Source organism: Loxodonta africana, chromosome 10 (assembly GCF_030014295.1).
Source record: "Loxodonta africana isolate mLoxAfr1 chromosome 10, mLoxAfr1.hap2, whole genome shotgun sequence".
Lineage (NCBI taxonomy): Eukaryota > Metazoa > Chordata > Mammalia > Proboscidea > Elephantidae > Loxodonta > Loxodonta africana.
This window is the reverse complement of record NC_087351.1, coordinates 105,260,505-105,284,948: the sequence shown is the minus strand read 5'-3', so window position 1 is coordinate 105,284,948 and position 24,444 is coordinate 105,260,505. Positions and strand designations below refer to the sequence as shown.

At 37.0% G+C, this 24,444-nt stretch overlaps 1 protein-coding gene across 4 annotated transcripts in view; it reads right to left on the bottom strand.

Moving 5' to 3' along the window:
* Positions 1–4,635: 4,635 nt before the first annotated feature.
* The window catches only part of CPSF2 (cleavage and polyadenylation specific factor 2), a 29,156-nt gene continuing 9,347 nt past the window's right edge, over positions 4,636–24,444 (bottom strand). For all 4 annotated transcript variants that reach the window (XM_010588813.3, XM_010588812.3, XM_003408830.4 and 1 more), the window contains exons 3-16: positions 22,955–23,140; positions 21,797–21,956; positions 21,611–21,716; positions 19,976–20,105; positions 19,149–19,264; positions 17,477–17,664; positions 16,437–16,727; positions 13,858–13,958; positions 13,316–13,516; positions 10,639–10,791; positions 9,480–9,705; positions 8,318–8,617; positions 6,976–7,110; positions 4,636–6,601 (exon numbers count right to left, since the gene is read on the bottom strand). In XM_010588813.3, coding sequence (XP_010587115.1) covers positions 6,509–6,601; positions 6,976–7,110; positions 8,318–8,617; positions 9,480–9,705; positions 10,639–10,791; positions 13,316–13,516; positions 13,858–13,958; positions 16,437–16,727; positions 17,477–17,664; positions 19,149–19,264; positions 19,976–20,105; positions 21,611–21,716; positions 21,797–21,956; positions 22,955–23,103 — 2,349 coding nt within the window. In that variant the 5' untranslated portion in view covers positions 23,104–23,140 and the 3' untranslated portion in view covers positions 4,636–6,508. The remainder of the gene's footprint in view (positions 6,602–6,975; positions 7,111–8,317; positions 8,618–9,479; positions 9,706–10,638; positions 10,792–13,315; positions 13,517–13,857; positions 13,959–16,436; positions 16,728–17,476; positions 17,665–19,148; positions 19,265–19,975; positions 20,106–21,610; positions 21,717–21,796; positions 21,957–22,954; positions 23,141–24,444) is intronic.

The following is a 24,444-nucleotide window of genomic DNA, read 5'->3' as shown; positions in this document are numbered from 1 at the left end:
ACTTTTTGTAGACAAAAGAGGCCAAAGAAGAGCACCAGATTCATGGTTGGTCAGCTGTGTGACTTAGAATAAGCCAGTGTCCTCACTTGTATAAACAGGGGTGGTACCTAGCCTGTAGAGTTGTACTAAAGACTGAGTGAGGTGATGTATGTGGTACTTTAACAACAGTTGTACCGAGGTACTTACTATGCTCCAGACACTCTAAGTGCTTTACCTGGTCTAGGTCATTTAGTCATCACATGACCCTAAGAAGTGGTACAATTACCGTTCCCATACATTTGAAGCTCCAGGACATAAAGTAACTGGCCCAATCCACACATTTAGAGAGTGGTAGACTTGGCATTTGAAGACCCTGACTCCAGGGCCTGCACTCTTACCCCTACATCTTCTGTGGGGTAGATATTTGTGTTTTTGCCTCCCAGCATCCATTCTCCCACCCTCTGATAACAGCCTCTCAACTTCTTGTGGAGAACTCTCCCTATTTGTGTCCAGTCTTGGTAAGACTGACAGTCAAGGTGTCCCTCTCTCTAGCCATGGAGTGGGCTAGTGCTGGATTTTCCTCATGACCTTGTATACTCAGGGACCTGAACTGTAGTTGATTTGTTCCTCTGGTAGTACCTTGAAAGGCTGTCAGGCCCTATTGTCTGGATCCTCAAAGCGGCCTCACATGGTCCCAATCAACTCCCTTTTTTCCTAAGTTAGCTAGTCAGTTTCTTTTGTTCAAAACTAACGAACTCTAACTAACAATATTATCAAAACAATGACACACTGTTATGTATGAGAGGACTGTCAGACCATAAAGTTCAGTTTCCTCATCTGTAAAATGGGGGTAGTAACAGTAACCATACTGCCCACCATCGTCATGGTTAAATGAGATAATGCATGTAAAGTAGTTAGCACAGTACTCTGTACATGGAAATGGTCACTATCAGCTATTATTGCTAAGGGCTCAGTTATTTTTTAGTGAAAAAGCACTTTAGAAATGATTTCCATTAGTGAAGCAAATCTATAAAACGGAAATAATTATGGTCATAGACTCCATTTTCCCATTGGTAGGCACAAATTCTAATCCTTATTACACAGGTTGCCCATATTTGTCATATAATTGGACTCTGCCCTGAGCTCACCAAGGAACTCCTTGTCCAGGGGCTTAATATTAGCCCTCCCACTACAAACTTTTAGGACTAAGGAATCACTGTTTAATAAAAGAACACCTCAGCACTCACTACAGTGAACTTGGCCCTGACACTCTAAAGCTGAGTTAAGGAGGTGGATGATCCAAATGATGAACTGACAGGCAAAATTTTTTGCAAGGAAATTACAAAATAATACTAACAAGGAGTTTAAGATCCTTAACTACTAAGGCGTTTTAGCTTCAAGAGCCCCAGGACACTCTGCTAACTGAGAACTGAAACCACTCCCGAAGCCCATCTTTCAGCCAAAGATTAGACTGGTCTATAAAACAAACAATAACACACATGAAGAACGTGCTTCTTAGTTCAGTCAAATACATGAGACCAAATGGGCAACTCCTTCCCAAAACCAAGACAAGAAGGCAGGACAGGACAGGGACTAGAAAAATGGGCACAGGATACCCACACAGGCGTGGAAAGGGGGAGAGTGCTGTCACATTGTGGGGATTGCAACCAATGTCACAAAACAACGTGTATAAACTTTTGAATGAGAAACTAACTCGAGCTGTAAACTTTCACTTGAAGCACAATTAAAAAAAAAAAAAGCATTTTGAATTGAGATAGCCACTGTATGGTATCCTCCCACCATATTCATTACTCCCCATGAAACTGGATTTAAACCTCCTTCCTTTTCATACTTGCCTTCACTAACCTCACACTCCACAACAGTCATTACTTTGTCTGGTGCTTGCTTAAACATTATGTACAAGGCTTACTATAAAGAATGAAGAGGAAAATGTTTTTAACAAAATAGCCAAGACAAATACCCAAAAGACTATTTGGTCCCTTTCAAAGTAGAAATCTTTGGAATCTATAGTTATTTCGCTATTGCTAAAACACCATGTAAGGAGCCCTGGTAGAGCAGTGGTTAAAGCTCTCGGCTGCTAACTGAAAGACTGGCAGTTCAAACCCACCAGCCAATCTGTGGGAGAAAGATGTGGCTGTCTGCTTCCACAAAGATTTAGAGCCTTGGAAATCCTACGGGACAATTCTCCTCTGTCTTACAGAGTCACTATGAGTTGGAATTGACTTAACGGTAGTGGGTAGGATCACCACGTAAATCAAAACATGTTTTGGCACTGCCATTTGAGCCAAAGGTGTCTTTTTAAAAATAGCCGCTATAGGGTTCACTGGGCAGGTGCTGCCATGGGTTGGGAAGCTTGCCCTTGTAGCAGCCAAGTGCAGAGGTATTAGAGCACAGGAGCCAGCCCCATGGTCAGGAGCTTGGTTCCTTACAGGGGGACTGAACAAACGAATGAATATATTGCGGATTATGAGTTCAGTTTTACTACAGGGTAACATGCAAATATGATACTACAGTGGCAGCAAACACAACCCACCACCCAAATCTTGGTTTCTAAATACCATTCTCCACAAGAATGAACCAGGACTCCTTGGGCAAATGGCTGATTCCAGGATTGAGGTAGGGAAAATACAAGGTAAGCCTAGAACATCTTCTGGTGTCAGAAAGTAAGGAAATGCTCAAAGAATCATGGGGACATATCAAAAGCACATAGGAGCTGGCTTGAAAGGGCTCCTACTCACCAAATAGGGAATTGCAGCATCAAAATAAATCATATTTTGTAGATTAACAAACTGGAACCCATGTTCCATACTGATATAAATAATAAGTGAATGAATGAACAAGGGATGTATTGGATGACCTAAAATTTCAAGTGCTCCCTTGACATCTTTGAGCCTCACAAGGCCCCAAGAAGGCCGAATCATGAACTCCCCTGCTCTTGTCAGATTATGCCCCCATCCAGCAGGAAAGGCTCCCAACCTGGCTAGTTCCCCTATCAACTAGACAAGTAGAGTGCCAATTACAGTAGAATGCCAAATAACAAATGTAGAGCAATGATGGGATTAGGAAATCACCGTTTGACAATAATTGACTCAGACAGGAATCATCCATGGATGTCAAAAATAGTGAAAAAACATTTGATAAAGAATAGGATACTGATGTAGTCTCAAAGTAGCTCCCCACAAAATACTTATTACTCATTAATTAATAAGTGCAAAATACTAACTTCACAGTGGAGAAGCCTCACAAATATAACCAACTGTTAAAAAGTAGTATCACTAGTAATGGCATAAACTGACACAGTGTGCCTCCTGGTACAATGCAAAGAACAAAGCATCACTTCTCTAGTATTCCTGCTAAAAATGAATAACCTGCATCTATTTATGAGGAAACACCAGACAAACCCAAAATAAAAGTCATTCCACAAAGCAATTGGCCTGCACTCTTCAAAAATGACAAGGTCACAAAAGACAAGGAAAAACTGAAGAACTGCTCCAGACTGAGGAGGACTAAAGGAAAAACATGGTAACTAAATAAATGCCTACAATATCCTGCACTGGATCGTAGACCAAAATGGACATTTGGGCAGTAGCTGGCAACATCTGAATGGGGTTTATGTATTAAATGGTAGAATCTTATCACTGCTGGTTTCCTGATTTTGATGGATCTACAGTAGTTAAGCAGAAGAATGTCCTTGGTTTTAAAAAATACACACTGAAGTGCTTAGGGCTAATAGGACATAATAACTGCATCTTACTTTCAAATAGTTTTAAAAATTATACATGTGTGTATATATATGTACATATATATGTACACACACACATACATGTATAAAAGAATATACCCAAGAGAACTGAAAACTTATACATTCACATGAATGCCCACAGTGGCATTATTCATAATTATCAAAAAGTAGAAACAACCAAATGTCCATCAACGGATGAGTGGATAAACAAAATGAGTATAACCATTCAATGGAATACTACTCAGCCACAAAAAGGAACAAGGTACTGATTTACGCTACAACACAGATGAACCTTGAAAGCATTACGTTAAGTGAAAGACTAAAAAATAACACAAACTCATTGCCATCGAGTTGATTCCGACTCATAGACACCCTATAGGACAGAGGAGAACTGCCCCATAAGGCTTCCAAGGAGGCACTGGTGAATTCGAACTACCAATCTTTTGGTTAGCAGCCGTGGATTTTAAGAGAAAGAAGTCAGACACAAAAGGCCACACACTGACTGGTTCTGTTTATCTGAAATGCCCAGAACAGGCAAATCTAAAATGGATAATCCGCTGTCAGGGGCTGAGGAGAGGCGACTGCTAATGAGCGCAGGTTCCTTTGAGGCTGATGAGAATGTTCTGGAAACGCACAGCTCTGTGAATATACCAAAAAACCCACTGGATCATATACTTTAAAAGGGAAGACTTTTATGGTATAGGAATTATACCTCAATTTAAAAAAAAAGGTGAATGGCTCTCCTTAGGAAATTGATTTCCTCACTTCCTTTTCAAGCCACCTACTAGTTGATGAAAACAGAAATCTTCTTTGCAATGATATTTGACATTTATAATCCCCTGCAACAAATATAACAAAACGTCTTTTTAACCACATTATTTATAGGTACTAGCTGAGAGTCCACTTGTTATTTATTCCTGCTTTTAAACAATAAAGATCTGAAAGTTCTTCTAAGTTCATGATTTATCAGATAGTCCTTTTTTAAGTTTATATTTTTCATAACTAACTGAGGCTAAAATAAGTGTCTTCGTTGTAGAAATGGTAGTATTATTGCCATCTAGAAATGGGTAAAAGTATTGCCCTTGTAATAACATCAGTTAGCACAGCTACCTTCAAGCAGTATTTGAAAATTTAACTTCTGCTCACAGGACAATAAAAAGGCTAGCAAGAAAACAAATCTTCAGGAACAGCACTACAATGTAATCTGTAATAACCAGAAGCTTTAAACCATGAAACAAATGCAGATTTTCTTCTCCCTGGAATATAAATAGGACTGTAGGCTTACTCTATATAGTAGTGAGCGTAAATGAAAATTTTTCAAAGCTCTAAAAAGAAAACATACTCTGAATATGCATCATCTATAACATTGTTTGGTATATCCTGTTTTCAGTATCAGAAGGTTGTCAACGGTGTTAGCACTATAATCTACAACATAAGGTCTCTAAAAATTTGAAACAGAATGAAATATTAATTTTAGTGCGATATCACTGGGTTGCACTATCCATAGTTCTAAGTTAAACAATAAGACTGATTGTCCTAAAAATGCTAAGTGTAAAGAAAAAAAAAAGAGGGCTTAAATAAGAAATAAACATCAAGGTCTGCCATAATTAAGCCACTTCTTTAAAAAGCATCAACAGATTACAATAGGACAATATGGTTTTCATTTCTTAAGTTCAATGTAAATTGCATAATTCAGTTTTTATTTTTGAACATACAATGGTTATACTATACCAGGGCTGCTAGCCACAATAAAGACATCAATACAGGTAGAACGACCTTATCCAACTTCAGTATCATTTTGTAATAATTTGTGTAAAATCCAACCACTGCTTGGGTAGGAGAGAGCAAGCCTGAGATGCAAAAAAGTACATCTTTTAATTAAACTACACTGTTACCTTATAAAAATGTGAGGTTCAACATTTGTTTCCTTAAAGACAGTACTAGAGTTTCCGATATGGCAACCTAGCTGACAGCTCAGGTATCTCTAAAGAAAATGCAGAAACCGTAAGTCTGTAACACACCAAGAAGCTCTTTCAGGTTATGTATACGCAAACGGCAGCGTTATGATCCAACTGAAGAACAACATCGATCTTGACAAAACAAGAAATGGGAGAAACAAAAAGTGATTTCTGAACCAAATGTGCGTTCCCTCACACCAGAGTAACTCCACGGGAAATGCAGGCACAGAGCAGATATGCTCCATGTTATGAGTATAACCACACAAATGAAAACAACTGCATATTAGAATTCAAAAATGAGTTACCGCACATATTCGTTAAAGGTTTTGGTTTGTCTTTGTTTTTTAAATAGACCTCAAAAACTGTTTTACTGGTTTTGTTTTTTGTAGCACATCTTTTCTAAGTAATTCTCGCTTTTCACTCCAGGAGACATAAGAAACAATGTGCAAGAACACAAGCAAACATGTTTCTCTAAGGCCATGAACTGGTTTGCTGAGTTGTACTGTTTTATTCAAGTAAAAAGCCCTTCTCTGAATAAGGGGTCTGTAAAGGAAACCAATCTTCTTCAACTCGTGGGCCTGTACACTTGTAAGGTTCTCTGTCACTCAGAAAGAAAGCCAAAAAGTAGAATTCTCATTTGAGCATTAGCAAAATGGTCTCTATTTACATTTTTTAAAAATCTAACACATTATGTTTTCTAGCTGATCCATTTTGTATGTTACAAAACAAAAAAGCAAAACCTTAGAATAAGATAAGAACCCTTTTTGTCTTCAAAAGGTCAAACAGATACTTTTTGACATCATGTCCTTTATACAATGGCATACTGTTCATATAAAAGGTCTCTTATCCTATAAAAATCTTGACAAAGGCAGCCTTCTAATCCAATGCGTCCAGTTTCCGTCTAGAAATCCAGAGAAAAAAATATAAGTTCATTTTCTATTCATTAATATGTAGCTATAATCATCAAAATATATTAAATAAATTACTTTATGATTGGCCAGGGAATGGATCGTTCTGACTCATAGAATATGGATATAATATTCAAATTATGAATTTTTCATAGGCATAAATGTCAGAGGCTTCAAATAGAAATTTACAATAAAATTATATATTATTTCTTTGGAAGTCACTCTCCTAAGGCTTCAAGGTCATCATTATGTATATGAATTACTCATCTTCAGTTTTGTGAAATTATCACACAAGAATCACAGAATCCAAAATGACAAAACATCAGAAGCAATTGTCCAATTCCGCCTTTCTTAAAGACATACTTACTCTACGGACTGCTACTTGATTGTTGCAAACAAGAACACCGCCTACAAATTCAGCTTGAATCCCCTCCCGTAAAAGAACTTGTTTGAAGTCTGATAGTCTTGGTTCGTTCATAAAAACTGACTGATGTCCAGGAACCTTGGCAAAGGTCAAGGAAGAGAGAAAACACCAGGTATACAGTTTTGCTGAATAAAGGGAAACAACACATGATCTCTAAGATATTATCTATTATTCCCTGAGGTTCTTTGACAGATCATTTCAAGAATGTAAATCACATGCCAAGTTGTTATTCTGAATTTTACCTCATTATTTAGCATTACAAAGCCCTTCACATTTTCTGACTGTTTCACAATCCATTTTATTAGTCGCGGCTCATAGCCAGAGACTTTGGGTCATATTATGCTCTTCACACACTCACTTGCCTAACGGCTTCAACTCTCTGAGTACCAGTAGGCAGAACTGAACCAAAAACTTATTTTCCAGATCCAGGTCCTTTGCTTCATTTCAGAGGCCAATTCTCTCCTAACCCCATCTTCATGTTCCCTTCTTCCCCAGAGTCAATGCGGTGGATGCCACTGGTTTTAGAATCAGAAAGGCGTGTGGTACAACCTAATGCTGCTACTTTGAAATTGCTCTGAAGGGTACTAGTATCAGCACAGAGAGAAAACAAAGTTCCCACTCTAGTCCCTCCTCCCAATTTCAAAACAGCAGCGCCAGAAGGGAATCCAGCAGGACTAAAGACATGCCTCGACTTGCATGAAGGACTTTTATAATAAAGTTTAATACTGTTGTATGTTAAGGTAATTAAGTAGAGCTGAAATCTGTGTTAATTAAGTAGATATCTCTTGAGAACATGGAAATACTGGGCTAGAATTACGTTTATACTTAATAAAAGAGTTCTTACTATATCAAAGCCAAAAGCAATTTGAATTGAGTTGGTATCAGCAATTTGAATTGAGTTGATATGATACAAATATGGAGTGCGAGAGTATGACATTTTTGGAAAACTACAAATCTCCTGTTTGGAAGCAGGAAGGCAATTCTCATAATCATCAAACTTAATATTTAAAAATCTATACTGAAAACATAAATCGTGAAAAAATTATGCACCTCATAAGATGATTTGCTAAAGGTTTCCTTTAAATCGTTATCGTTCATGTGTTATAGCCTCACAGAACTGATACACATACATATATACACATACACAGGAACGTAGTTTGACCAACCTTTTTAAAAAAAAAAACCCAAATCAGCTTACATATGACACATTTTAAATGGTTAAAAACAAAAGGAAAATGAGAAGGATGAGAAATGAAAGAAGAGAGAAAAGGCGCGTGCTTTATACCTCATGAGGTGGCAAGGGTTCCAAAGTTGGAATGATCTCACTTTCTTCCCCTGTCTCTTTCTCATCATCTCCGAACAGACTTTTCATGGCTTTTTGCTGTGCTATAACGCTAGAATCTGAAGAAGCTTCCACTTGCATTTCTGAGTCTTCTCCATCATCCTTCAGCTCTCCTTCTTCTAAAATAACTCCCGTGTCCACTTTGGAGACTCTCATGTCTAGGACACCATCTATCCAAGCTAACTCAGCATCTTTCGCCTTACAAAACTGAAGGGAGCTAACAAGTGAGTCTTTTAATCTCACCTAGATATGCAAGGGGAAGGGAGAGAAATAAAAATCACAGAATACAAACTGCTAACAAGTTAAATATAATCTATGATCATTTTCTAACTCTGATAATGTGTATAAAAACCTGAAAACCTTCCAGTCATCTGTCACCACAACAGATCTGTAGGGTCATTAGCGCCTCTGTCTACCTTCTAAGCTGAGGTTCTTCATCCTGACTGTACACTGGAATCAAATGGCAATTTTAAAAATACATATACATATACATATATATATATATATATATACATATATATCGGTGCCAGGGCCTCACCTCCAGTGGCTGTGATATAACTGGTGGGAGTACGAACAGGACACTGAGTTTCCCACACTCCTCCAAAGCTCCCCTGAGGATTCTCACGTGTAGCCAGGAGTGAGAATCACTGGTAAAGTCTCATCCTCTGATACTTAGTGTACTTCAAGGGCACTGAATTGCTTACAGTTTCCAGAATATACCACGCAGTTTCGCACCTCCATGTTCTTGAAATGACACTTCCTCCTGCTCTGCCCAGAATGACTTTTCTGCCTGGTTAATTTGAATTCGTTTTCTCCAAGCAAATATTTTCACCACTTGTGGGAAGCCTTCAATGACACCACCTCCCACCACTAGGTAACAGTAATTAATCATGGTGACATGGAAACGAAAAGAAAGAGTGGAGGGAGGGGGCGGGCTGTCTCATCAGGGGGAGGGTATTTCCTTGCCACGAGCTCCACAGACTATAAGGTCTGCTATGGCCGAGGACCACGTCTGTCTCACTCACAACTATATTCCTAATGGATCTCTTCTAAACCGCATCGAAAAGGACTTATTTCTGTGTGGCTCAAATGCCAGGGTATTTACCTGGTAGATATGAGTCTCACTAGTGGCATCAACTGTTTCATGTAGCTTTGGCATATACACTTTAATATCTTTCCCACCAAACGCACGGCAGCACTCTGCAAGATCCTGACTGGCCTCTGGAGGTCCGTGGACAATGATCAACTGTCGTGGTTTCATCTGATTAATGATTTTTTTAATGGAATCCCCATCAGAGCGTCCTTCATAGTCTATGTAGGTGACCCTGGCTCTGTAATTACACACGATTGTTCAAGTTTACGTACGAGAATAAGTCAATTCTGAATCTAGGTTTTTTAAGGCTTTTGTCATCAGGAAAGAAATATATACAATATATAAAATGAGAATTTGAGGAATACACAAGTGTCATATTATTAATATGTACTATTTAGATCTTAGCCATACCTGAAAATATACACTAAATAACACCACTGGAAAAATAAACCATCTTACTTTATAGTGACTTAAAAAAAAAAAATTCCAAAAGGTTTCTGTGGCCCTCAAAGGAACACTAGGAGCAAGGAGGGAGAAAAGATAGATAATGATCATTTACTGGTGTTATTAACTGTGCTAAGCAGACAGGGAAAAAATTTTAACTACTTCAGATCACACCAGTATTTTTAAGACATGAGGTACTTGAGATGTTCAAGCTAGGAGTATGCTTTATGAAATAAGCACTCAGAAAAATTAAACTTGAAGATGCACTATTCTCTTTCATCTGCTACTACCCATTGCCATCAAGTCGATTCCGACTCATAGCGACCCTACAGGACAGAGGAGAACTGCCCCACAGTGTTTCTAAGGAGTGCCTGGCAGGTTCGAACTGCTGACCTTTTGGTTAGCAACCAAGCTCTTAACCACTGCGCCACCAGGGCTCCTCAACTGCTACTAGACTTACTAAAAAGGCCAGATTTATAAATGTACAATTTAATGTTTAATCTCCTCCCCAACACCAACTCAATGACTTTGGCATTGAAATATGATAAATGAAGAGAATATACAACCATATTTCACAAATCTTCCCATGGAAAAATAAATTAATTTTTAAAAGCACACACTAGAGGAGTCTCAGAAATTTTACTTTTGAAACAATGTAAATTTATATAATTCAAGTGTCTTAAATTTTATCTTGTAAACTATTCTGAAATGCAACAAAAGTCCTTACTTTATTTCAATGGACTCTGTCGTAGAAATACACTTGGTAGGAACATCTGATAAATCCTGATCCATGGGTTCATCTCCATTTGTCAAGCCAGATTCTAACTTGCTTTTTTCTTCTTCAGTAGCTTGAAGTTCTGGCACTAAGAAATCCTCTGGTCTAAATGATAAATTTCCAATTAGAGTAGTAACAAGCAAGATAATATTATATAATATATATAGCCAAATAGTAAAGCCAGTTGCCGTTGACTCCAATTCATGGTGGCCCCATGTGTGTCAGAATAGGGCTGCGCTCCATAGCGTTTACAATGGCTAATTTTTCAGAAGGAAAAAGATTGCCAGGCTTTTCTTCCAAGGCACCTGTGCATGGACTCAAACCACCAACCTCTGGTTAGCAGCCAAGTACATTAACCGTTTGTACCACCCAGGGACTCCATCAAACTAGTAGGTGGCCTAATTTTTAGACTTCTCACCTATGTCAAAATTTAAATATATATTTGATCCAAGCCAATGCAATTTCATAAAATCAATTATCACATGTCAGCACACATTATGTTCTTCATGACGATGGGGAATGCTCTTTAAAAATCACCACATGGTTTCTGGGGCTATGGGGCCTGGATGAACCCCTAAAACTATTGCTTTAAGATAATCTTTAAACCTTAAACCAAAAATATCTCCTGAAGTATTCTCAAAACCAAACAACAGTTTAGCTTAACTCATAAAGAATACCTGCCTTGAGCATCATGCTTTTTTAAGAACTGTCTATATGGGATCAAACTGACAACAGCAACTCAAAAGATTAGACAGGGAACTTAAGAGACAGTGAGTTTATTTTAATGGGAGAGGAACAACTCAGAAAAGGAGGGTAAAAATGGTTGCACCACTCGAAGAACAACGTAATCAATGTCACTGAATTGTACATGTAGAAGTTGTTGAATTGGTGTATGTTTTGCTGTGTGTATTCTCAACAACAACAATAAAAATAAAATAAATAATAATTGCCATGTGGGCCAGTGATAAAGGCCTAAACAGGTCATCTAGAAGATCACAAGTATTGACACAGAAACCTGTCAGCTAGAATTATTAGCAACTGCAAGCTAGCCCTGCATTCTTTTCACTAATTCGTTTACTCAGTATCAATGGTTTCCCCTGTCGACTCCCAATACTTATAAATCTCAGACCTCATTTGATTTCCTTAAGACCTCTAGTTATTTTTTCCTCCTTGCCCGAAGAAAGTAGATGACTTTCCATTTGCACATTACCAAGAAGACTGAGATAAAAAATTATTAGCTCCCTCAAAAGTCTATCATTATTTCAACGTAGTAGTAAGATAGTATCCATCTTCTCATCCTCACTCCCAGTATCAGTTCTATGTTAAAAAAAAAAAAAAAAAACTTTTTAAAAACATTTTCTAACCTCCTGCAATTGTCTAAGACCCATCCCGAAACTCACTGACACCTTCGAGAATCCAAGCCTCTGTCACCAACACCCAGATTGGTGCAGTAGCTTCCTAACCCCTGGAGTCCAACATCTCCAACTGTAATCTACAGTAGCAGTGACAACCAGTTCAAGTGCATTTACTATGAGTCAGGTGCCGTGCAAAGTGCTTTAAAAATATGACCTCATTTAATTCTTACCTCCATTTTTCAGATAAGGAAATTGAAGCTAAAGTGCACTATCCATATTCTAAACAGATTAGCTGCTTGTTAAGTGGGATGGTAAGCAAACTCACCAATTAAATTGTTATTTCTCCTCTCTGTTATTTTGGAGGGCTGAGGAGACAGTGGAATTCTCCTAATTAAATCTAACAATGACATTAAGTCCACTATATGCTCATGATAGCACTGTGGAAGTACAAAGGAAGTACAGGAGAGGGACTTGTTGGGGTGGCAAGGCAGAATCAGGAAAGGTTTCTAGGAGTTTGTGAAGCCAGATTCAGACACCTGAATTAACATAAACTCAGTCTCCTAAGTTTCCTATCTAATCTTTTGAGTTGCTGTTATCAGTTTGACCCCATATAGATAGTTCTTAAAAAAGTTGCATCAATTGGTCTCAACCCACCTGGAGCAAAGGTGAATAAAGAACATCAAAGACATAAGGTAAAGATGAGCCCAAGAGACAGAAAGGGCCACATAAACTAGAGACTACATCAGCCTGAGGCCAGAAGAACTAGATGGTGCCCAGCTACCACCGATGACTGGCCTGACAGGGAACACAACAGAGAATCCCTGATGGAGCAGGAGAGCAGTGGGATGCAGATCTTAAATTCTTGTAATGGTCTGACTGAGACTAGAGGGACCCCAGAGGTCACGAACCCTGGTTCCTTTGTTAGCCCAAGACTGGAACCATTCCCAAAGCCAGCTCTTTGTACAGGGATTGGACTGGACTATAAGACAGAAAATGATACTGGTGGAGTGAGCTTCTTGGCTCAAGTAGACACATGAGGCTACGTGGCCAGCTCCTGTCTAGAGGTGAGATGAGAAGGCAGAGGGAGACAGGAGCTGGCTGAATGGACATGGAGAATACAGGGTGGAGAAGAGGAGTGTGCTGTCTCATTGGGGGAGAGCAGCTAAGAGTACACAGCAAGCTGTGTATAAATTTTTGTATGGGAGACTGACTTGGTTTATAAACTTTCACTTAAAGTACAATAAATAAAAAAAAGTTTTGCTTTGTTTACATACTTGATAATCTCTCCATATTCATCCCATTTAATTCTTTCTTCTGGGGCAGGAAACATGGGATAAGACTTTTTAGCCTGTTTGAAGAAACTTCCTTTACGACTACCTTCACCTTTCATCATCAGGTCATGCTTAGTCTTGTGAGCCGAGGGCTGGTCAATATCCTCTTCAACATCACTCTCATCACTAGAATCTATATCTGCCCTGAGAGGGTTTCAACATAGATGATGGTTGTAAAATCCCAAACAGATTTTGAATTAATATTTATAAAATTATTTTTAATTAATAATCAATATTATTTAATATTAATTCAATAATAAAATAACACTCAATATTAGATTAATATTTTATAAAACACAACATTAACTCTCAGCTAATAAATACATATTAATGGAAGAATTTGGTATTCTAGCACCATTTCATAACAAAAACAACGAAGTCAAAGGAAAATGTAAATATTTTCAATTAGGTAACTTCTAAGAATTAGAAATAAATTCTTCTCAAATTACATGTATGAACTTATAAGCTTACTGAAAATAACATACTCTTTTGACTGTTCAAGTTTTTTAGCAGCCTCTTTCTTTAACTTCTCTTTTTCCAAGTATTCCTCAAGTTCCTTCCCTTCAAGCTTCACACGTTTCCGCAACTAAAGAAAAAGAGCACACCAAAGGAAATATAAGTATTAGTGGGTTAAGGTGGTGGGGTGTGAGATACATCTCATTTCTAAATTGATTAAACTAAATTTTCCTCTGAAATGATTCAAGTTTCCATTGTATGCAATTATAGACCCTATTTAGATTAGTGCTAAAATTACACTGTTACATTTCTAGGATGAGTTTAAGTCGAGCTGGTTAAAAATCATTCATCAATCAGAAAAAGAAAATACAGATAAATATTTTTTATAATTTCAAGTATGTGAGGCCTACAGGTGACGTGAGTTTCAAAACCTATACAGGAAAAAATGAATAAATATGGCAACAGGAAAAAAGGAGAAATCCATTTGGCACTTCAGATCTCATAAAATCAAAAGAAACTGAGAAAACCATTTGTAGCACTCTATCAGAAGCCACTTTTTCCTAAGCGCTTTTCCAAAATCTGTTAAGAAAAAGATGGTCAACACATTAAAAAGGACAAAATACATATAGGCAATTTACAAAATGGGAGATAAAATAGCTAGAAGCCATGAAAAGACGTCTAATTACACTAATGGTTTTGAAAAATGTAAAACTTAAAAATGTAATACCACCTTTTATCTATGAGATCGGCAGTGCTAATTAACATATGGGGAAAGGGTGCCTTTATCTAGTATCTATGGGAAAATTAGCCCAACTGTGTTAGTAGGCAATCTGCCAAGATTTAAAAGAAAACTGTGCCTGTCACTTGACACAGCATTTCTACTCCTAGGAATATATCCTACTGAAATAACCACAGTGTGCAAAGAAAAAATACGTGCATTGCGGTAATGTTTGTAATAGTGAAAAACTCAGTCAAAAAACCAAACCCACTGCTGTCAAGTCGATTCCGACTCATACAATACAGGGAAAGTCAGCACAACTGGACTAAAACAAAAAGAAAAGTTAAAAAAAAAGAAAGAAGATGTCATTACTTACAACAACAATTAAAAAAAAAAAGAGTAGCTGCTGAGGCTGCTTATATATAACCAGAAACCTCATGGGATTTGGTTACTTAATTTGGAGGTTTAAGGTCAGTTCCATGGGACAGCCCAGTTAGTGGGCCTAGTAAAGTAGTTAGTGCTTCTGTTTCACCTCCTAGTTCGCTATGTAGTGCTTGCAAGTGGCCATCTAAGGCACAATTGGTCTCTATTTGCCTGGAGCAACAGAGGAACGTGGAGAGTCAGGAAGAGGAGGAGGATACAGAATGTGTGGCTGACTGCCTCCATGAACAATTGCCTCCTTTGCCATGAGACTATAAGAAATGGATGGTGCCTGGCTACCATTACTGAACATTTTGATCAAACATTCCACAGAAGAATCCTGATTAAAAGGGGGAAAATGTAGAACAGAGTTTCAAATTTTCATGGGCTCTAGACTTTCGGGAGCCAAGGGGGTTGGATGAACCCCCAAAACTACTGCCCTGAGATAATCTTTAAAACTTAAACCAAAAATATCCCCTGAAGTCTTCTAAAAACCAAACAGTTTAGCTTAACTAGTAAGAAAGGTCAGTCTTGAGCGTTATGCTCTTTTAAGAATTATCTATATGGGATCAAACAGCAACTCAAAAGATTAGATAGGAACCTTTGGGGGCAGTGAATTTATGTTAATATGGGGAGGAACAACTCAGAAAAAGAGGTTGAGAATGGTTGCACAACTCAAAGAATGTAATCAATGTCACTGAATTACACATGTAGAAACGGCTGAAATGTTGTATGCTTTGTTGTGTATGTTTTCAACAACAAGAAATTAAATTAAAAAAAAGAAAAGAAAACCCTATGGAGCACAGTTGTACTGTGACACAAACAAAAAGAAAGAAGTTGTCAAAGAATTGAGAGGGCCAAGCACCATACATGTGGATGCTAAAGTCATCAAGAATGGAGTCTGGAGAACTGGTGGACAGGAAGGCTGTGACCCAGGTTCTAAAGTCATCAGTGAATGACAGAGAATGAACAAGAGGTCAGCCAATGTCAGAAACAAGGAGGGGTTAGCATACTGTATAGCCTAGGGGCACAAACCACAAAGGAAAGAGGAGAAATGGCTTGAAAGCTATAATATAGAACGAGGAGGAGAACCACCCCATTTAAAGTACATGGAGTGTGAAAGAGGAAAAAAAATTGTGTCTATTTGAAAGGGTTACGGGGGAGAATATAATTAGGAAACAGTAAGACTTAAATTAAGGAAAAAATGTGAAAGAAACTTTTCAGAGAGACTGAGAATACAGTGTACACGTATACCCTATGGGTGTTGTTCCAGAAGGTACCACAGAAGTGTCTGAGAATGAGAATTTCCAGTTAAGGGGCTCTGAAATCTGCACTATTAAAGGCTCTCTCTAGTTACTGTGATAAAAACCCTAAACAACTTCAAGTTTTACTTTTGGTCACTGACTTTTATATACATCCACAATGTATCTCAAAACAATTTGAAGAAAAAGTTCAGAGACAAATGTTTACCTCTATTTCTGTAATTTTTTCAGAAGGGTTATCAATTAGGAAACGTGCCAAAGTCCCGGGAGTAGTTCTATAAGTTAGAATGATTGAGTTTTTAGGGTCCTGACACCACTGAATAAAGAGGTCCCTTGAAAATCCACATTCCAGGTCAGGTTGGCTGGCAAGGACAACTTTGGGGCTAGGTACTCGAGCCAAGTCAGAAAGACCATGACATAAAGAGAGATGGCGAAACTGGAATGGATTATTTCTTTTGTCTTCAAAACACCTCATCAATTTATCACTCATCCATTCTACCTAATACAGGGGAAAAAGATTACATTAATTAGAAAATACTATATTACATTTTCAATGCATTCTACAACAGTCAACAAGTTCAAGTTCTATATTGTTTTATGTCTTTTTGCTGGGGAAATAACTTATACTTGTACCATTTTGACAAGCAGCTTATTTTCTGCACGCATTACTTGATCCTTCTGTTCCCCTTTGGGTTCTCCCACCCCAGATTCATCCCTAATAATCCAATTTTACACTGTTTCATTTATAAGTCACCTGTGATAAAAACCCTAAACAACTTCAAGTTTTACTTTTGGTCACTGACTTTTATATACATCCACAATGTATCTCAAAACGGATACATTGGTATCTGAATATCCTACCCCCAGAAAATGCTATTTCAAGGAAAAGAGCCTTTTCAAAAGAAAGAGAATAATAAATTCCAACATTTATATCCTTTGAGGTAAGTTCTATTTTTGTCCCCATTTTACAGATTAGGATACTAAGACTTAGAGAAGGAACTTGGCCAATCTACAAAATGGGGACAAAAACAGAAACTACTTCATGAGGCATATAAAGATTAAAGGAAATATTACATGTAAAGCACACAGAACAGTTTAAGTGATTGTTCTTTTTGCTGTTGAAATTATTATTATTAACAACCTCTTCGACAGAAATATAAATCAAAATGGCAATTAAGACACTATATTTCACAAGCCTCAATCATTATAGCAACCTTCTTTATTACAAATGCTAACATGAAAACAAACCTGGGACTTTGAAAACTCCACCACGTTATAACTGACATTATTTAGGAGGGCCAATGAGTAAACACCCAATCCTGCATCTTTAGTTCTCCAAATCTGATCAAGAAGTTGAGCAAGTTCCAAAACTCTGCCTGCGGTGTCCACTGCTATTAATACGTTTCCATCACCTCGAAGTGTTTCCAGGACGTTTGCTAGAAAACAACAACATAAAATCCCCATAGAACATAGCAATACTTGGCTACAAAATGAATGATAACTTTATCCTCTTGTTTTTACTACAAAGACTACAATTTACAACTAAGCAATTACATACTAAGCCAGGTACAAAATATTAAAAAATGTCATTCAGGTTATTATAACTACTTTTTATTCTGTTAAATAGATCACCACAGAAGTGACAAACAATGCCTTTGATGCTCATTTTTTTTTCATTAAAAATTATTTAATCAGTAGTTCCCAACCCTTTTCATATCACAGTATACATAACAAATGATATTCTGTACAGTACACTAGATAAATGAATGACTAAGCCAAATGCAACCAGCCTGGGCTTCCCAGGCTACCTCGGTCTTACCTGCCCACCCTGATGAAGACTTTGTTATAAATAATTCCCAAATGTGTATGTATATATGTACGTGTACATGTACAACATATCACTCTTATCTATACATATTTAATATACATGTATAGTATTATGTATGCCTATAGAATAAACTATAAATCAACTCCCTTCCAGTAAAGTATCTCATGGAAATATTTGGTAAAACCAAACTCTAGCCAAAAGAAAAAGGAATTGCAAGAATTGAAGAGCTTTTTTAAACGTCAGTGTAACATAAAATCAAACCAACCCCACTGCCATCGAGTCAATGCCAATTCATAGTGCACTATGGGACAGAGAAGAACAGCCCCACAGGGTTTCCAAGGCTGTAAATCTCTACAGAAGCAGACTGCCACATCTTTCACCCTTGGAGCAGCGAGTGGTTTAAACAGCCATCCTTTCAGTTAACAGTTGAGCACTTCACCACTGTGCCACCAGGGCTCTCCGAAGTGTAACGGTATATATTTATACATGTATTTTTAAGTAGAGAGACTAAGGCAGTGTTTTCAAACATGTTTTCCCAGCGGGTCCAATTTTCCCTGCTGAAATCCCACGAAGCTCATAAAAGAATGTAAGAGCAGAGTAGCTCTAGTCAGAGCAGAAGCAAGCCACAAGGGCCCAGAAGCCTAGTAATCTTTAACCAAGATTACTAGACTAGTGTATAAAACTCCAACATCAAAATTAACTCACTGTTTGCACTATGATTTATCTCCTTTGTTCATTTTTCTTTTCGCATTTAAGTGGTTTTCTAATAAATTCATCTGAGGTCTTTAGATATTTCAGTGTTCCATAGACATACGTTAGTGAGTGCCAGGGAGAGCTAGCTATGTGCTGGATGGTAGGCAGAAGCCATCTTTATAACTATTCCACAAAAGTTAAATTCAAATTCACTAAAGCAGTGCCATATATAAGATATTAACATGACCACATAGTATTAAGGAAAAAAAACAAAACAGAACATTAGAGTTAGCCAATCTCTTATGATCAAGAAAAGCGTTAAACAAAACTGAATAAACAGCAACTCATGGTGCCATGCATTTCCACTCCTCTTTGGAAAGAACATTACGTAATACATACTCAGAAGTTGCTCATCTCTCTGTTTTCGCCTAGGCTGCACGTAAGTAGCGTTAAACGAATCCGTGATAAGTAGCGAGGGTCTGCTGAGCATTTCCAGGGAACATCCATTCAAGTGGCTATAAAAGTTTTAATAAAAGAGTATTTTACATCACTTCAAATTAACAGTAATAGATTCTCCTACCCAAAATAAGCAACTTCTTTAAGAAGCTGCTTCTTCGCCTAACTATAAAAAGTATACATGCTTATTGATCAAAAAATCTAGAAATTTCAGAAAGTATTAAAAGGAAAATAAAAATCTTTTAGAATACCATCACTCAGAGATAGTCAATACAGTATTTGGGTGTGCTCCCTTCTATGCATATAAATAATTTTTTCTATGCCTATACAAGTGTATTTTACAAAGTTTATGTCCTATGTACACTCGTATATACTCAGTTCTATATCCTGGTGTTCTCCCCACTATGACATTAAAATTTTTTTCTAAACCTAAATTTTAACAACTGTAAAAAAACTTTGTTTCGTCTGTACTGTATTTATTTGATAATTTCTTTTTACTGATATTTAGGTTACGTTTTCTGCCATTATAATCTTTCAAAGAACATTTTTGCAAAAAAAGCTTCAACTGCATTTCTGATTGTAATTCTTTGTGACATATTCATATAAATGTATTTCTTGGAATATACAGTAATTTCTAAAACATTCACTACTTGATGTTTTAAATCACCCTACAGTCCTGGTTTATAAAATAACTTTGTTTCTAATTTTCCCTCCAAAGAACGAAATAATGCCAATTGTATTTTCTTTAGTTTTTGTCTTGATATACCTACATCTCCCTCTTGTGGTTGAAGTCAACTGCATAAACAATTTCTTCTTCTCCATCTTTGACTATTTTCCATATTGTTCCACCTATCATATGACCAGCTGGCAGAGGTGTGATAGACAAGCCATGTCCTTTGCCTACGTCAACAAGATAACAACAATACTCACATTTCTTTTACAACCTTCAATAAAGATTACTTACTTGTAAGTTATTATTAATAGGTAATATATGCAACGACATGGAAGTAAAAAGACATAGTGAAAATCGAGTCTCCCTCACCTGTCCCCCAGCTACTCCATTCTCTGAATTTTGTCATTTTATTATGCATTCTTGCAGAGCTATTTGTGCTTATTATAGATAGAAGACTAGAGACTAGACTTAAAAACTAGTATATTCTTAAATTATTTAATATAAGCTAATATAATTTTTTTTTAATAAGTTAGTGTTTATATCACATATACAGTTACCAAGTGCTTCCATATATCCTAAACTCTCAACTGACAGAAAAACAATTAAAATCCCATACAGTAAGTAATTTATTCTACAGAAAAACAAAGCACAAGCAACATGGTTGAGACCATTGTTACTTCCTGGCTAAAATTTCGGAAGTCCACTGTATCATTTTCTCAATGCCAGGGTCTGTATTTCTGAAAACTGCTAATACAATTTTCTCTTTAGATGATAAATTAAATTAAAAAACTTTTAATGTTCAATGCTAGAATTCAGTCATTTTCTGCTCTGTGCTGCAACTGCCCTTCGTTTACTCCAATCACCACATCTACCCATCTGTGCTACTTTGTCTTCTTGACCGAACCATGCACTCCTAGGAGGAGGATTTGATCACATTCCCCTTTGTGCGTTACACACAGTAAACATTACATAAATCTTTCCCAAGTGCCATGGATTATGTCCCCCCCCAAAATGTTTATCAACTTGGTTAGGCCATGATTCCCAGTATTCTGTGGTTGCCCTCCATTTTGTGATTGTAATTTTACGTTAAAAAGGATTAGGGTGGGATTGTAATACCACCCTTACTCAGGTCGCATCCTTGATCCAGTGTAAAGGGAGTTTCCCTGGGGTGTGGCCTGTACCACCTTTTATCTCTTAACAGATAAAAGGAAAGAGAAGCAAGCAGAGAGCTGGGGATCTCATGCTACCAAGAAGGCAGCACCAAGAGCAGAGGGCGTCCTTTGGACCTGGAGTCCCTGCGCCTGAGAAACTCCTCGACCAGGGGAAGACTGAGGACAAGGACCTTCCTCCAGAGCCGACAAAGAGAGAAAGCCTTCCCCTGGAGCTCACACCCTGAATTTGGACTTGTAACCTACTAGACTGTGAGAGAATAAATTTCTCTTTGTTAAAGCCATCCACTTGTGGTATTTCTGTTATAGCAGCACTACATGACTAAGACACCAAGTAAAATGTGAAATGGCGTTAGCTGTTAACATTTTCTTAATATTTAGTATGGAATATTTTAAAATCCAGATGATTTGGGGGAAGTTCAGAGTCCTACATTAAGACATAAAATGGCTAATTTTTATTCTTCAGGCCACAGTGCCTAGAATTTTTACTAAGATTACTCCTCAGTATTTTTCAGTAATTAAACCCCATTAGTCCAATCCTTTGCTACTGGAAAATCTTTTACCTTTCAAATTCACAATCTGAGAGAATTTCAGCTGCTGTATTTTATCAAAGGCTGCATCAACATCATCTAATGTGAAGAGTGTGAAATCTTCTGTGTTGTGTCGAGACTAAAAGAATAACACAAAGAACAGATTAAAAACAATCATTGTAGGAGTGATAAAATTGAAAAAACAATCATTTGAATTACCTGATAAAGATCATACATGAACATCTGCCCCATTTTATAAACAGGAATGGTTGCATAGATAGCGCAATTCAGACCCAACTTGCCAACAGCATACGGGAGCGCACCAAGGTGGAGAGGATCGGGGTGAGACAATAGCACGGCATCAATCTGGTGGACGTGCCTAGGAGAACACAATCAAATTGACCACTCTCTTGAAGCTTGTTTTCAAGGGTGAAGATAGGATATTCAAAACTGACTTGCAAAAACTCTGATTTCTCCTGATAACTTGGATTAAAGAACATGCTGGAGTAAAACAACAAAACTGAGAGCTAAAATTATGATACCTATAAATTGCAATTATTATTACTACTGTCCTGCATACATTATCAAAATTACAGCTATAAATTGCACCTAAAAATATAGTGTGTAAACACACAGAGAAAAAGACAGCGAGCGAGGGAAGGGAGGATGGAGGAAGAAAAAGAGTAGACACCAAAACTACATTCATTTTGAAAGGCTATCTTATATACTATTAACTCAAGTTCAATAACTCAGCTTGGAATTTTAGAAATTATTAAGGAGAAGATGTTTAGTCTGTCGCTTGTTTATTATGTATTTTTGTCTCAGTTTTTCAGGATGGTGGCTGACAGCATACTCATTATAGTAAAAAACTTTAACTAGGGAAGCATAGGCTCTCATTGACAAGTTAACCAGAGAGTGTCTTCTGCTTCAAGTTCTAAGTTCTGTGAAGGTCGAAGTACTCTTTCCTTCTATAATTACTGCAATGCTGCAAACCTAACTGAATGTTCCTTTTGTAGGATCCTTTGGTATCTCGCAGCCTTTATTCTGAGGACCGGTTCTCAACATCTAGTACCATATGACACAGAAAGTAAACTAAATGTGATCTGTTACAGAACTTTTACATGGAAGGTTTTTCCTCTCCTCGACTCTTATGAACTTAATCTTACTCTTTCCTAAAGTTAGGGTGCAAAATTTCCTGAGCAATCCGTTAGCCCAAGTAACAATTAACTTAAGATTTTACTGAATTTTATAAACATAGTTTATAAATCAATCAAAGCATTACAAGTTAAACACTCACTAATTAGAGCAAAAGCAAACACCGTGTAACATCAAAAAAGAAGTTAATTTAAAAGCCCAGAAATATGAAAAGTAACTTACTTCCTCAGGGAATCTATAATATCCATTGAAAAGTGTTCATCCCAGCCACAGTCCAATAAAAATCTAAACTCATCAACTTGGAGAAGATAGCAAAGAGCAGACTCTTCTTGGACCCCAGAGAGGGTAGTTAATTTGATAATTGATGTCATCTTTTTTTTTGGTCCAATAACAACAATCTAAAAGGTTCTTTCAAAAGAAAAACAAACATAAGAGCACAGTCTAAAATATAAAACTGACAAAATTATATCAAGCTTGTAAGTGCACAGAAATCCTGTAAACATGGAAAACAAACATTTTAAAGACTATTACCATCATTCCTAAGTTTAAAAATATAACCATAATCTTACCCACTCTTGTTTAAATATCCTTCACTGGCTCTCCAGTGTGGTTTAGTGAAAAGTAAGTGGACTGTGGAATCAGATAGACCCAAATTTGAATCTACTCCTATGTGATTTTCAACAAGTTAGTTAACCTTTCTTCATCTATATATCCCAGCCCATAAAATGTGAATATTAATAGATATGTAAAAGGAATGTTGGAAGATTTGAAATAATGTACAAATTGCATAGAACAGGGATTAGTTCATCCAAGTTCCACTATAAATAAACGTTTGCTAAATTAATGAACTCAGCCTTTAAAATGATTTTGGTACTCCTTTACTTTACTTTAATTAAAAAAAAAAAAAAATTTTTTTTTTTTTTTTTTGTAATTACATTGCAATTATTAGTTTACATGTCTTTCTCTCCTATTAGATCCCCTTGAGAATCTAGAATAAAAAGCTATGGACCCTTTCTCCTCCCCTTACTGCTTGAAAGAACAAATATAAAAAAAGCACACATACATATAGAAATTCACATACTTTTCAGGGAGTTTAACATTAAGAACTGTTACACCAGATTGTGAGAAACTGAAAGATAAAGGTGATACCATCCTATGCCTGTAGTTCCAAAAACAAAACCTGATACACAGTAGGTGCTCAACATATACTTGATGTATGGTTGGCTGGAAGGCCTACTACACATATTTCGAGAAGGTGAACATGTCTGTTGGGACTGAGGACCTAAAAGGACCAAGTGCTATTAAACAGATCTTAAGAATTCATTATTGAAGTGCAATTCCACAGCAACATTTTAGATTTTAGCTCCTTAGAATAAATTCGCCTTTCCCGATAAGTTCAATATTTAAAAGGTATATATATCCTTCTCTTGATAAAAACCCTAAAAAGATTGGAATAGAAGGGAAATTCCTCATGATGATTCACGGCATATATGAAAAGCCAACAGCCGACACTATACTTAACAGAGACTGAGAGCTTTCCCTTTGAAATCAGGAACAAGATAAAGGTGCCCACTCTCACCACTTCTATTCAACATTGTATTAGAAGTTCTAGCCAAAGCAATAAGACAACAAAAAGAAATAAAAGGTGTCTAGATTGGAAAAGAAAAAGTAAAATTATCTCTATTCACATATGATATGATTCTGTATATAGA